The sequence below is a fragment of the Rutilus rutilus genome (genome assembly GCF_951802725.1).
Source record: "Rutilus rutilus genome assembly, chromosome: 19".
NCBI lineage: Eukaryota > Metazoa > Chordata > Actinopteri > Cypriniformes > Leuciscidae > Rutilus > Rutilus rutilus.
This window is the reverse complement of record NC_140232.1, coordinates 29,502,517-29,518,265: the sequence shown is the minus strand read 5'-3', so window position 1 is coordinate 29,518,265 and position 15,749 is coordinate 29,502,517. Positions and strand designations below refer to the sequence as shown.

Below are 15,749 nucleotides of genomic sequence, written 5' to 3'. Positions count from 1 at the left end.
CAAGTCATCCTATAGCTGTATATGACATTCATATTAAAAACTTCATAAAGTAAAATAACTAGCTTCCGGCCAAACGAACATACGGATTCCACTCACGCCTAAAGTGGAATCTGTATCTTCGTTTGGCTGGAAGAGAGTTATTTTACTTTATAAAGTGTTAAATATGGATATTTTTCTTACACAAACGCATCGCTTTGCTTCAGAAGGAGTTTTTTTAACCCCCCAGAGCCGTGAGGATTACTGGATAGATGCACTTTTATGGACTTCAAAACAGAAACGGCCATTCACTGCCATATAAAGAAAGAAGAATGTCATATACACCTAGGTCCTAGGATGACTTGAGGGTGAGTAAATCATGGGCTAATTTTCACTTTTGGGTGAACTATCCCTTTAAGTAGGTGTTAAGTTCAGTGTTGATTCATTTCTGTTGTAAAAATAAAATAAAAAAATCGTATGTATTAATTTAGTTAATTTTTCTTTAAATCATACTTTTAATTCGGTTTTATGTTAATGTTTTATTACAAAGAATCATTTCAGAGAACACGGGAGATACTTCAAAAGAGTTTATATGATTATATGATCAATCATCAATGTCAATCATAGAGCAGAGGGACAGTTTGAGGATAACAAATGTCATTTGATTTATTTATTTATATTTTAAGAATTTGCGATTTTTTTTTTTAACATTCAAAGTGAATTAGCTATCACGTGCTGCTAACCCTATGGTGTTAAGCAACTGAACAACCCAGATATGTGTTTACATGAAGGTGGTGAGCAACAGTGTGTCAATCAAAGCTGCAGTTGCTTGAATTCGAAAGTGGGCGTGTGCGGGGATCATGACGTCAACGTCAGACAGATCTCAGCGCGTTCGATTACAGCGAGCTTTTCAAAGTTTCGAATGGATCGTGCTTTAAAACGTCGATTCCGCGGCCGCTCCGCACTACATAGAACCAGATAAACGGCCGTTTTATTTTGGCGTGAAACAGAATCGTTCCTACGCATTGACCTTTTGGAGCTCGAATGCAGAATATCGCGTAGGAGTCGCTGTGTGCGCGGTGAACGTTTGATTTCTGCCTGTTTTCCTTCACAGCTAAATGGAGTCTCGGGTGGAATTCAATCGAGAGGAGATCAACAGTACGGTATGGGAAGTTCCGGAAAAGTACATTTGCTTGAAGCAGATCGGAACTGGAGCTTATGGCAGCGTGTGGTGAGTAAGTTCCTGGCAGACAGGTAGCCGCACATGAGCTGCATCTCAACAGGTTATCACATGCATGAAGACTGGCAAGCCGCATTAGCGTTCATTGCTTTCAACGAACTGCTATTTTGTTAGCATTCATAGTGACTATTATTAATTCTATTAGTCATTAGTACTTGCTACTAGTCACTATCCTAATACTGACAAGTATTCCATGCGTCATCTTTAGTTACTCATTACTAAATAGTTAATAATAAGTACTACTATAGTATCTAGTGAATGTTTACCAGCAAAAGCATAGGTTTATAGGGTAACACAACAATGTCCCATTACTTAATGAATGGATTAACTTCTAGTATCTTGTGAATAATAACTTACGGAATTTAAAAAGATACTAATCCTGGTACTGTAATTTTGTGCAGAACTTCCTTCCTATAACCTGGTTGTAGCTTAAAGGGATAGTTCACTTTGAAATAAAATGTTGGTATGTTTTAGCTTACCTCAAGGGCAAGGGCGTAGATTTGGTTTGAACATTGGGGGGGTTGAAGTTTGGGTATGCCTCCTGATGCCTCCTTTTCATGTGATCATGGTATAAATATTGGGGGGGGTTGTAATGCATAGATTTAAATATTGGGGGGGTTATCTCCCCCCAACCCCCCCCACAAATTACGCCCCTGCTCAAGGGCATCCAAGATGTAGGTGTCTTTGTTTCCGCAGTAGTTTCAATTTTGATATTTTTAGGTCAAACCGTTCTTGTCTGTCAGTCATATAATGCAGGTCTATGGTCACCACCTCAAAGAGCATGCCCAGAGAAGTCCAAATTAAACAATTCCCCATCGTAAGTACACATTGATGGCCTAAGACACGAAACGAGCGGTTTGTGTGAGAAAACGAACAGTATTTATATCGTTTTTACCTCTTGTACACAACCACGTCCAAGTGATCTGACTTAGTCTGCGCAAGCGCTGGAAAGCGCCGGAAGTGATCTCTCGTGCGTGTACGTCAACTACACAAGCACTATACGATCAACTGTTCATTGTTTACACAGAACAGAGATTGTAGGTAAGATGCTAATAGAAATGGTACTAATTTGTGCTTATCAGGGATGTTTAAACTGGCGTAAAAGAAAACAATTACGTATGCACTAAGCCAGAACGCGCGCACACGTCACACACCAGGAAGCGCGCGCCCTCAGATCACTTGGATGTGGTTGTGTACAAGAGGTAAAAACGATATAAATACTGTTCGTTTTCTCACACAAACCGCTCGTTTCGTGTCTTAGGCCATCAATGTGTACTTACGATGGGGAATTGTTTAATTTGGACTTCTCTGTGCATGCTCTTGAGCAGGCGTTCTCAACCCTGGTCCTCGAGGGCCACTTTCCTGCAGAGTTTAGCTCCAACCCTAATCAAACACACCTGAACCAGCTAATTAAGCTCTTCAGGATTACGAGAGAGAGCTACAGACAGGTGAGTTTGATCAAGGTTGGAGCTAAACTCTGCAGGAAAGTGGCCCTCGAGGACCAGGGTTGAGAATGCCTGCTCTTGAGTCTTTGAGGTGGTGACCATAGACCTGCATTATATGACTGACAGACAAGAACGGTTTGACCTAAAAATATCAAAATTTAAACTACTGCGGAAACAAAGACACCTACATCTTGGATGCCCTTGAGGTAAGCTAAAACATACCAAAATTTTATTTCAAAGTGAACTATCCCTTTAAATCCTAATTGAGCAACTTATAAAATATTGTGTGGAGTTACACATACACATTATGTCGGGGCAGTCTGAAATCAAACATTGGCCTGATAAGATAGCCAATTATAATTTTGTTATGAATGATAACTGATATGGTAGAACTCTATTTGTTGACACTGTTTTTAAACGTGATTTAAGTGAAATCACATGTTTCAACTGGAAGCCAGGTGTCAAATGTACTGTGCAGGTGAAAAGATGAATGAAACTGGATGGTTTGAAGGTTTAAAATTTTGTTTGTTTTTTTACTCTAGTTGGTAATTTTCAACATCCGGTAATGGGCAAATGGGCTGACATTGCTACTGATGTCACCACCAATGTATCATGCATTCCTAATTTTGCCTGCCTTTTGCTATGGACATTTATGTTCATCTGTGCTACTGTATTGTGCATTTACTATGGCATTCACATTATTGCTAAAATTAGTCATGATATGATCTATCCCAGCAGCATTGACATTTCCTGTTCAGGGTTTGATGCCACAAAACCTTCACAACGGCTGTTAGATCAAACTCTGGTGAAAGTGGGCGACTATGAAACCCACATGCTCCGACAACTGAGTCTTTGCAGCAAAGCAGTGTGTGTGGATTGTATCAGAAAATGTGCTTGTGTAGTTTCTTATTTGAATATTGCACTCTCTGTATCAGTTCCTGAATCCGTTACTGTTGCTTCTTGAAACGTTAACCTCAGTTCATAATGTTTGGGCATGATAGTTATTGTTCTCCCTATCTTAGCTCGGCCATCAACAATAAAACCAAAGAGAAGGTGGCCATCAAGAAGCTGCACCGACCCTTTCAGTCGGAGATCTTCGCAAAGAGAGCCTATCGTGAACTGAGGCTACTCAAGCATATGAAACATGAAAATGTAAGTGCCGTCTATGCCTGACATGCCTCGAGGTCAGATCTTGTTGCTTTATTGTTAGTGCTAGATTTCAGCACAACCAGAAAGAAGTTTGAATGGCTTGAGTGGCTTTTACAAGGCACAAAATACTTGTATCACACCATACTCATTGTTTTCATTGAGAATGGTGCAAGTATCAAATGTTTAGCTTAGTGGGGTGTGTGTCTGTCTGTGTGTGTGCGTGTGCGCGAGAGTGTGTGTGTGTGTGTGTGTGTGTGTGTGTGTGTGTGTGTGTGTGTGTGTGTGTGTGTGTGTGTGTGTGTGTGTGTGTGTGTGTGTGTGTGTGTGTGTGTGTGTGTGTGTGTGTGTGTGTGTGTGTGTGTGTGTGTGTGTGTGTGTGTGTGTGTGTGTGTGTGTGTGTGTGTGTGTGTGCACAGTAAAGGATACTTGTGGCGCCTGGAGACAGTGATGATTGATGGCAGTCTCATAAACTGTGTATTATATTAGTATCTAAAAGATACACAGAACACTGAAGCCTTATTCAGTCCATCTAACACCATTAATATCTTGAAAAGATGGTGACTCACTTCTTGCCTTTTTGCTGTCCAACCCAAGGTAATAGGCCTGCTAGACGTCTTCACTCCTGCCTCCAGAATGGACAACTTCCAAGACTTGTAAGTCTTTAATGAGGCCTGTGTGAAATCTATCTGTTAGCCATATGTCCTGAGACCGATTTAAAGAAATAGTTCAGCCATAAATAAAAATTCTGTCTTTATTTACTCAACCTTTATCTCTTTGTTTAATAAAACGACAGTTCATAGTGACTTTAATTTCAGTCTGATCTAAAAGAGCTGCATGAAGATCCTTTTCTAATGGAGAGAATAACTGCTTATGAGTTTGAGACAACATGGCGGTCATTATATAATGGCAGGATTTATTTTTTGGGTGAACTGCTCCTTAAATAAAAAGAGAAATAAGCAATTCCTTTCTGTTTTAGCTACCTGGTGATGCCGTACATGTACACAGATCTCTCTAAAGTCAAGGGCGTCCTTACAGAAGACCGGATCCAGTTCCTGGTCTATCAGATGCTGTGCGGACTAAAGGTTAAAACGAAATAACTTCTCGCATAGAGAGGCCAAGTTTTCCTAACCAGGCATGATGCAACAAGTTTCCAATAGTTTCTCCTCGCATGGAAAATGAAAATGCCGTGTTAATACAATTCCGTTCAAAGGTTTGGGGTCAGTAAGATTTTTTTAAAAGAAATCTATACTTTTATTCAGCAAGAATCCATTAAATTGATCAAAAGAGACAGTAAGGAGATTTATAATGTTACTATAATGTAATGTATTTTCTTTTGAGCTTTCTATTCATTAAAAAAAATGTATCATGGTTTCCACAAAGATATTAAGCAAGCAGCACAACTGTCTATGATCAAATGACCAAATCATCATATTAGAATGATTTCTGATAGATCATGTGGCGGCTGATTCAGCTTTGAATTACATTTTAAAATATATTGTAATAATATTTCACAATATTACAGATTTGACTGTATTTTTGATCAAATAAATTCAGCCTTGGTGAGAATAAGAGACTTCTAAAATCATTTAAAAAAAAATCTTACCAACCCCAAACGTGTTTGTGGATTTACTGTGCATAATTTATCACTGAACTTTACTCAAAAAAAAAAAAAGAGAAATTGCTCCCCCTCCAAAACAACCACAATCCTTTAAATTCCTGGTGATTAAAAGAGTTTCATTTTCACTTCTTTCATTTTCCTCTTTTGCAAGAATCACATTATGGAAGTAAAAAATTGTTGCGAATGCAGTTTCCTGTTGACTAAACGTCTTACAATAGTAAAGTAACTGAATGTTTGAGAAAAAATACCAAATATTTGGCACTTGTAAATCACATCAGGCATTCACTAGGTCAGAAAAGAAACGTATCCACCTGCAAATGCTTTAATCAGTAATACTGCAGAAAACCAGACATGCACTTAACACCATAGTAAACATCAGTTTTTATGCCAACGTTCAGCGTATGCATACAGTCAAATGCATAGATTTTCAAAGTATACTTGATATGATAGTGTGTGTGTGAACAAAGTGTACATTGCATGGTTAGGAAAAATTGTTCTGCATGTGCTCAGTGAATTGTATGTATGTGTAAAAACAGAAGTATACTTTGGGTTTAGGATCATTGCCAGAGGGAATGTTAATACAGTCTTTCTGATCAATCCTATTAGTGTAATCAAACACTAAAACATAATACTGATTTCTTTTTTCTCTCTGTCCCTCTGTTTTTTTCCACTCCACAGTACATTCATGGTGCTGGCATCATTCACAGAGTAAGTGAGACTGGCAGTGAATAAACAGCATCTGCTCATAATTATCATTTCCACACATTGCTGAATTAAAGGCACATGGCATCTCTTGGGATCGTTGTAGCTCTTCGCTCCATGGGGGAGTTTTCATCTCCATGAATTACATTCACTTGAAGCTAATTCGCTAATATGTATTGATCAGTGGACTACCAACAGCCATTAACTACACCTCCTCGAATCTGAGAAGATCCCTCTCATTTGAAGAGTAATAAATATAATTTATATTTGTTAATAACTATTTTACAACAGCTTCAGTCATGTCTCATCCTATTAGTTTTAATATAATGTATTGCTGTTTTGAGTCATGTTTTTAACTCTATGTAATGTGAAGCTGTGTTTTTGTTCATTGATTATGAATAATCTATTTTTGGGGGGTCAGAATTCCAGAAAAGTAAATTAATTTATACAAAACTTTTTTTTGTAAAACATTTAATTAACTGGATTCTTAAAATTGGCATATACCTCTACTGTTTTTTTTAATGTTTTTGATAGAAGGTTCTTATGCTCACCAAGACAGCAAGGTATTTGGTTACAGAAATAAACATACAGTAAAAAGCGCTGGGTAGCAACTGATTATATGTAATCGTATTCCTTGTAATTAGATTACATTATGTTTTAAAATACGCATAATCAGACTACAGTTACATTTTTATTGATTACATGATTGCTTGATATTCACAAAATGGCAGTAATTTATTCATAATTTATTGATTCTCACTAATTCTTCTTTTCTATCTTTTAAATTGTCCTTTCAAAAACAGCCTATTGCTTGTGCAATTCCCCAATACTATAAGACTTTCTGAATATACTAAAGTCAGAGGCCATACAGCATAAAAAATTAAATATTGAATCTTTTTTGTGTTGTATTTCGATTGTTTTAAAATGTTACATTTTTATGAATTAATTAATTATGACCTTTTCTTCAACTTACGAACCTCCTGCAGTTCCTTCGCAAACTCCAGTTTGGGAAATCCTGACATAATTGTAATGTTTAATGCACTTCAATTTGTTGATAACAAATTTTCAACATAATCTTCTATAAAACAAGATTATCTTATTCAAATCTATGTAATAAACAAGTTACGACTAAACGTAATGTTGAAGTAATCTAACTGTATTCAAAAAGTAGTCTGATTATATTACCTAAACATGTGAGTTCTGAAATGTACTACCCTGGAAATCCAGAGTTCTCGCGAGAGCACAAGTTGAATTTGCTCAGCGAGTTACTCTGGCGTCGAGTAATGATGCTCATTAAATATGCCCTTGTATCCGAGCTGCACCAATCACATCGGGTTATCTGATGTAGGCGGGCCAGAGGCGAGCTAAACAGATGACGACAGCGCTGCGACGTCCAAGTCATTAGTAAACATTGCAAGATGGCTATGGATGAACACCAGTTGTTTGAAACGGCTTTGGCCGCTACAATGAACGAGTTAGACTTGGCTTTTTATCTAAAAGAGGAACAGATGAAGGCGCTCGAATTGTTCCTCTGCAAGAAGGGCGTTTTTGCTGTTTTGCCGAACGGATACGGCAAGAGTCTAATCTACCAGTTAGCTCTGCTGGTAGCTAAGCGTATGGGGCTTGTTGTGATTGGTCGTAGTGTTATCCAATTGCGTGCAGTGAGATTTTCAAATGCATGCTTGGTGCCGCCCCTCGAGCTGGCCGATTTTCATTAGTCGACACCAGACCATTAATCTTTCAGATTTAGGTCTGGATTTCCAGGCTAGAAATGTACTTTACTGTGTCTCTAATTCTATTCATATCAGTGAGTTCAAGGCTTTTTTGCTTTGAGTGAGCTGTCCTATTGTGCATTGTCTTACGAGTTAATCACGGTGGTTTCCTGTTAAGTGAGGCAGTGCCTGTACTTGCTTAGAACTGTTTGAAGCCGCCCAGCTCACTTTGAATGTGAAAAATACAGCTTGTGGAATTCAGATTAAAGATTTGTTAAGAAACCCACTATGATCTTTTGTGATTGTTTAAGAACAATGTCTTTGTAGGAAGATTAACACCTTTCTGCATTGCAGGACCTCAAACCAGGAAACCTGGCTGTGAACCAAGACTGTGAGCTGAAGGTCTGTGCCACCATTCTTTTACCATAAAAGAGAAAAGACAGTTGACAGTAACACGTTCCTTTGTTCTGGCTGCAGATATTGGATTTTGGCCTGGCGCGTCATGCGGAAGCGGAGATGACAGGTTATGTCGTGACGCGGTGGTACCGGGCCCCTGAGGTCATTCTAAACTGGATGCACTACACGCAGACAGGCAAGATGTTTGTCATTCTTTAAGATGTATATTGCTACTCAAATTATTAACAAGAGTTACTCAGGTGTTTCAGATTAGGAAAAACAATTGTTCATAAAATATGAGGTAAATAACTAATTATTGATTCAGTCATCTGTTATAGTCCAGTTAGGTTCTTGAAATCTGTCCAATAGCACCTCTATTGGTCTATATGAGCATTTATAGCATTCTCTCATTAGGATTCATAGGTATACAATAGTGGCCAGAAGTGATCTCCAGCCTAGGCAAATTGACATTTACATCCTTTATTCCAAGCATTTGTAAGCATATTGCATAGTTGTGCTGGGAGTCAGTCTTTGTTTTGTTGTTGTGATAACGCAATGAAACATGCCAAATTGTGTGGACAATTTTTGGCAAGGCTATCATACAAAGAAATTATGAACACATGCTTAAACGAGAGGTAACCATCCAAATGTTAATAAGTGATTATATTTGTAGTCAATATATGCTTTTCCTGTGAGTTTTTTGTTTTTCTAGGCATTTTTTTTCCCAAAATAAAATAAAACCTCTATCTTTAGTTTGCCTTTTTTGCCAAATAATTTTCAGATAAATACCTTAACCAAGTTTAGTGTTTTGTTATTTCCTTATGTTTAAAATATTTTAAAAATATCAAATATTTCCCCGTATTTTAATGGTTTAATCAAACTTGTAGGATCATTATAACTTCACTTTTGGCCACTACTGTAGTTCTAACACAGAATTGTTTGGATAGACGTATGGACACCTTCCAGTTAAATGCATAGAATTTAATGTAAATCTTTACCAATCTTCTTAAGATTAACAGAATTTTGAATTGATTGACCGGCTTTTTTTCTTGTATTTACTATTTACAAAAAAAATTTATGAATTAAAATGCCATTAAATGTATTTAACATATGGTAATGAATTGTAATTAATAAAAAGTCAAATGTTTCTGCATTTGCTGGCTGTGGGATTGTTGTCTAAGTACTGAACTCAGTCACCTGTGATATTACTACACTTTTATGTGCTCTTATGTTGGGACTGACAGAACTCGATAAACAAGCTCCTCCTAACCGTTAGTTTAAAACTCCGTGTAAATCTCTTTTTCACATGAATATTAATGGGATAACATTCATATTTACTGTGCTAAAATATGTATAGTTATGTTTGCTAAATAAGGATCACATTATTTTATTGATTATGATTATTTATCTGATTATTTTATTACTAAGATCAATGCTATATTGCTGAGTTCAGTATTGCTGCGTGAATGTATAGTATATCAAATGGTTTGCATTCTTTTAAGGACTGGTGGTTGTAATCATTATCATAGTTCAATATTTGTGATTGTTGCCTTTTTCCTCCTTTCTAGTGGACATCTGGTCTGTTGGGTGCATCATGGGTGAAATGTTCAATGGAAAAACACTCTTTAAAGGAAAAGACTGTATCCTTCAGAATTCACTTTGCCTAATTTTTTACTAAATGACCACATTCTGAGGGCTAGATTAAAGATATTTTAGAGGAATAGTTCATCCATCAATTAAGTTTTGACATTATTTACTCATGTCCTTCCAAACCTATATGTTCTTACATTTTTGTTTTTTTGTTTTATATATATATATTAGGGCTGGTCCGAATACCATTTTTTGAGCTTCGAAGCTTCTGTAGTAATGAACATCGAATATTCAAAGCTTCGGAGAGAACATATTCTTCTCTCTAATAAAGGCAGTATTCTCTATGTGTCTGTCTGTCCATTTGCATTTTGATTATTTCGAGAACCGTTCATCCAATCGACTTCACAAGGGAGTGCAGTCGCATTTGGTGCAATATAGATAGACACGCGAGACGCGACACGTTCAGAATTAATAAACTACAGAACAACGCGAGCGGGAAGCGGCGCGCCTCACGTGGGCAGGGCTTATGCTCCGAGAACGGACACTGCACTAGTGATATTAAACACATCTTTCCCATGAACAACACAAAGTAAATACACTCGCACGTAACACACACACACACAGATCTGTTAACTTAAGCAATACTTTTAATAAGGTAGTCTAATATTTTTCTGACTAACAAATTACTGACACAGTAAAGGGTAGATTTAAATAAAGAAAAACGAAATTTAAATAAAGAAAAACGAAAAACGAGATTAATTTAGATTGATAATAACGGGTAAAAAACGTAATACAATTTGTTTCTATTATTCTATTTTCCACAATGTCAAAGCAACGCAGCATAACCCAAAATACAAGCTCAGGCATGCACTTCTGTCCATACAAACTCTGCTGTTCTGCGCTCTAGCCAGAGAATACTCCCGTTGCAGGAACACTTTAGTAGGCCAAGAAGAAGCAAATATATTTATTAAGTATATTATAACGTATAATTGTAAAAAAGAGTATTGTATTTCATCAGATTTTATAGTGTTTGAACATATTCAAGCGCGAATGAGAACCGTTTCGAGGGGGATGCCAGGTTACATTTTAAATATAACAACATACAGGTTTGAAATCATTAAAAATTTTGGATGAACAATCCTTTTAACATTCTGTTTCTTAAATTTCACTGACAAACAGGCACTGTAATTTAGTTAATTGTGATTGCATTTAGAAATGCTTTGCTCACTTATTCCCTTTTGTCTTGCTTGTCAAGAACAGAAATAACTTGGAGTTGGAAATGACATGCTGTGCATTGCCTTTAACTTTTGACATTCAGACATGGATCAGTTGACTCAGATAATGAAAGTAACAGGAACACCAGGTCCAGAATTTATTGAGAAACTGGAAAGCCCAGAGGTAAGACATTTTCAATGCAACCAAAGAGAGTATATTTAATACGTGGTGTGTCTGGCTCTTGATTAAATGCGTGACTGATCTCTGATGCAACTCGGAATAAATTGCTAATGCGATGCGAAATAAGATGGTCTTGAATATTTTGGAGGAAATTTTCCATTTGAATCATATTGTGTGACAGTTGCTGTAGCTTCTGTGCTCAGCTGTCATCCCCGATCTTGATAAATGTCAATGTCTCTTCACTGCTGTTAAATAGGCTAAGAGCTATATCAGATCCCTTTCCCACTACCCACGCAAAGATTTCTCTACATTGTTTCCCAGAGCCAGTAAAAAAGGTAAGTAATACCCCAATAAAATTACTCCTTTGTCATGTTGTCACATTTCATGCATAGCAAGATACTTTTGTCAGTGTAAAACTCATGATTTAGTTTGACTGCATAGTTACTACCTGTCAATGTGATGCATCATTATTTCTGACAAAAATGACAAGATGCTGGAGCAATTGCAACAGGGCAATTTAAGTTAAGTTTTTACTTTTTTACACCAATCTTCAGGTAGAATGTCACCAGAATAAATGGCCACACATATTCTGCACTATTTTACAGCAGAGGAAACTTCAAGATTAGTTATATATTGCAACTTGGAATTTAATAGGCAGCCAAACAATTTAATGACATTATTCAATGTTACGTTTTCTGTAACAAGCTTTGTTAGCTCTGCAGATATTTATAGATTTGGTAACACCTTACAATTAGTTAACATTAGTTAATAATGCATTGGGTATTATGAACTAATGATGACCATGATGTGTTTTAAAACTTGACTGGCATATTCTAGTACCTTAAACCCAGCTTAATTAGACCCGACTAGCCCTAATAAAGGATAAAAAAAAAAAAGACAAAATAACTATAGAGTCTATAACTGTTGAGTTTCAGAAGTGAAAACTCCATTCAGTTACTCCATAGGGAAATAGATTTTTATTGATAACTTATTAACCTTTAAAGACAGACTTACTGTGAACTATGAGGTTCTTAATCTACATTAATACATTACCCATAATACAGAAAATTCCACCAATCAGTGAGTCGAAACGATCACTATTTACTAAAGCCGTTAAAACATTAGTTCACTTCAGAATTCAAATTTCCTGATCATTTACTCACCCTCACATCATCCAAGATGTTCATGTCTTTATTTCTTCAGTCGAAAATAAATTTTTTAGGAAAAAAATTCAGGATTTTTCTCCATATAGTGGACTTCAATGGGGTACAACGGTTTGAAGGTCCAAATTGCAGTTTCAATGCAGCTTCAAAGGGCTCTACACGAACCTAGCCGAGGAATAAGGGTCTTATCTTTGCGAAACGATCTGTAATTTTCTATAAAAAAATAAGCATTTATATACTTTTTAACCACAAATGCTCGTCTTGCACTAGCTCTGCGATGCGCCACGCATTACGTAATCACATTGAAAGGTCACCCGTGACGTAGGCGGAAGTACCGACCTAGTGTTTACAAAGTGAACGTGCAAAGACTAAGTCAAACGGCTTTTACAAAAAAAAAAAGGTATAAATAAAAGGTAAAACAACGATGTCGGACGATTTTGAGTTTTTTGCCCTACCCTATCTTTTTGAACCGGAACATTCTTGACCTTTCAACGTGATTACGTAATGTGTGGCGCATTGCAGAGCAAGTGCAAGGCGAGTATTTGTGGTTAAAAAGTATTTCTATATATATAAATATATATTTTATTTTTTGAAAATGACCGTTTCGCTAGATAAGACCCTTATTCCTCGACTGGGATCGTGTAGAGCCCTTTGAAAATGCATTGAAACTGCAATTTGGATCTTCAAGCCGTTGAACCCCATTAAAGTCCACTATATGGAGAAAAATCCTGCAATGTTTTCCTCAGAAAACTTAAAAGACAGACATGAACATCTTGGATGACGTGGGGGTGAGTAAATTATCAGAAAATGTTTATTCTGAAGGTAACTAATCCTCTTGTACCTTCTGTATTTTTGTCCGATTTTCAAATGCTTCAAAGCAAAGCTTTTAATGTTATAATTCACCTCGTAGCTGGTTGGCTTGGTTCATGGCTTATAACGCTTTAACAAAGACTTTTTTGAAATCCCTATGGAAGAAATGAATAGACAAAATACTTCCGGAACACCAAACGCCGTTGAAAAAGTGGACGGGCACTAATGCACTTTATTGTCAAACAATAGCTCAGCCTGCCCTGTACTAATACAATAATGCTCACACAATAATACATGTATCAGCTCTTGCTATTCTAATGCTGTCACTTTGTTTCTGACACATTGTGTCCCACATTGCCACTGTAACTAACCCCAGCGGTAGAGATGCTTGAGAAGATGCTGGTGCTAGATGCTGACGCTCGTCTCACTGCTGATGGTGCCTTGGCTCACAGTTATTTTGATGGCCTGAGGGACCCAGAGGACTGGCCAGAGCCCACGTCGTACGATGACAGCTACGACAATGCCACAATGCCCTTAGAAGAGTGGAAACGTGAGCAACAGATATTACACGGATAGTTATGGCCGCTGTACTTTTATAGTGACATAAATTGTGTATGCAAATGTAACGTGACTATTTTTTTCACAGGTTTATCATTTAAAGAAGTGAGGAGCTTTGTTCCTTTCCCAAGAAGAGATTCAAAGAGAAGAAACACACTCACGATGTCCTCACAGTGTTAGTGGGTCTGACATTAACGCTGTACTGTATTGCAATTATGCGATTTAGTCTCTGCCTTGAAACAATTTAGAATGTTTATTCACTCCTTGAAAATATATATGAATAGCAGTATTTTGTATAATAAGCAACTCCTTTTGGACAGTGGGATATCTGGGCTTCTGGTGAATGAGCTTTTTATTTTTAGTGACAACTGTGCTAATGTAAAGTAAAGTTGTATGATAGCTTTGTGTGGGGAGAAAAACAAACTAAAATCTGCTAAATGTTCTTCTTATTCTTTCCACAAAAAAAAAGAATTTTATTTTTTATTTTATCTCCTATGTGCTATTAGGTTAAAATGCTCTATAAAAGGACAGCCATATACAATTTCATGTATTTTTGTGTTATGGGGGCTTATTATTAAAGTATTTCACAATCTGTATACCAATCAAATTTTGGGGTTAGTAAGATTTTTTTTTTTTTTTTAAAGAAATTAATACTTTTATTTATCAATGATGCTAAATAACATTGATAATAATAATAAGAAATGATGCTTGAGCAGCAAATCATCATATTAGAATGATTTCTGAAGGATCATGTGACGCTGAAAACGGAAGTAATGATGCTGAAAATTCAGTTTTGCATCACAGGAATAAATTGCATTTTAAAATATATTAAATTGTAATATTTCACAATATTACAGTTTTTTTTGGTCAGATAAATGCAGCCTTGGTGAGCATGAGACTTATGTCAAACCTTTTTAAAAAAATCTTACCAACTCTAAACTTTTAAATGATTGTGTATATATTAAGAAATAAAGACAATGTTTATGTTTATATATATATATATATATATATATAGATAGATAGATAGATAGATGCCGTGTCTGAAGATTTCAGACACTGTAACCACTGTTACTGACTTCAATTAAACACTTAAAGAAAGCTTTAGTATTGTGAAATGTTTACCTACTTAAAGTCAACATGAAATGGCAATTACGACCCATTTACTTTGATAATCTGGTATATTTCTGAGTGAAACGGGATATGCTACTAGTAAATTGTTTTCTGGCATTGCCTGTTTTTCTAGTGAGATTTTTATCCAATGGGAATTAAGAGAAAGTGAAATAGTGGGTGTTAAAGTTACATTCCATAATGAAGACAGATGGTTAAAGGGGAGAGATTTAGAAATAAGAGCGACTGTTAAGTACAGTTACTGCATTTTATTGAAAGATTACAGAGACATTTTTATTTGGATTAACATTTACAGACAAATTATTCACATTAAGACCAAGAATGTGTATTAAGACAGTACATAAGGGTCAGTTCTAATCTCATGTTGACTTTATGGCTTGTTTTTGCTACCTTCAAATCCTTTGAAAGGTGCGACAGGATGTTTAGCTTGTGGAAGTGATTGATTGGCCATGACAAATGGCACCATCAAGGTATTGAGTAGCACATTGGTGTTAGAGATAGAGATGTTGTTATAAAATGTGGGATCTGACAAAGACTTGTCGACTTATTTTTCTCTTTTTTTGTGTCGTAATTGTTTGTTGTATGTGATAATGCATGCATTAACCAACTGTACTTGAAATATACCTATGTCTTAAGTAGCCTTCTGACATTTTTTTCCCCCCTCTCTCTCTCTCTCATGCAAACTGTGTTTGTACTCGCCTGGGTTCTTGATCATATTTGTTGACATATACTCGTGTGTCGTTAATCTAATAATATACAGCTCCTCTTTGCCCACTGCCCTAATATCTGCATCTCTCCAACCAATCGAGCTGTATGCTTTACAGATGACAGGTCGTGATGAACTCTGACCATAGCATGAACTGTGTG

At 36.5% G+C, this 15,749-nt stretch overlaps 1 protein-coding gene across 1 annotated transcript; it reads left to right on the top strand.

Moving 5' to 3' along the window:
* Positions 1 to 819: 819 nt before the first annotated feature.
* mapk13 (mitogen-activated protein kinase 13) lies at positions 820 to 14,358 on the top strand. Its single transcript, XM_084389351.1, has 12 exons — positions 820 to 1,207; positions 3,684 to 3,813; positions 4,405 to 4,463; positions 4,787 to 4,892; positions 6,107 to 6,136; positions 8,197 to 8,244; positions 8,320 to 8,434; positions 9,807 to 9,878; positions 11,147 to 11,226; positions 11,480 to 11,558; positions 13,573 to 13,746; positions 13,843 to 14,358. Exons 1-12 carry the CDS (start codon positions 1,095 to 1,097, stop codon positions 13,932 to 13,934), a joined length of 1,098 nt encoding a protein of 365 aa, XP_084245477.1. The 5' UTR covers positions 820 to 1,094; the 3' UTR covers positions 13,935 to 14,358.
* The last annotated feature ends 1,391 nt before the right edge of the window (positions 14,359 to 15,749 follow it).

What these genes read in the sequence shown, in the direction of transcription:
- mapk13 (XM_084389351.1), top strand. Translation starts at nt 1,095, where the DNA reads ATGGAGTCTCGGGTGGAATTCAATCGAGAGGAGATCAACAGTACGGTA. An exon ending in AGCATATGAAACATGAAAAT is followed by an intron (nt 3,814 to 4,404) that starts GTAAGTGCCGTC and finishes GTCCAACCCAAG; the next exon opens with GTAATAGGCCTGCTAGACGT. An exon ending in AGATGCTGTGCGGACTAAAG is followed by an intron (nt 4,893 to 6,106) that starts GTTAAAACGAAA and finishes TCCACTCCACAG; the next exon opens with TACATTCATGGTGCTGGCAT.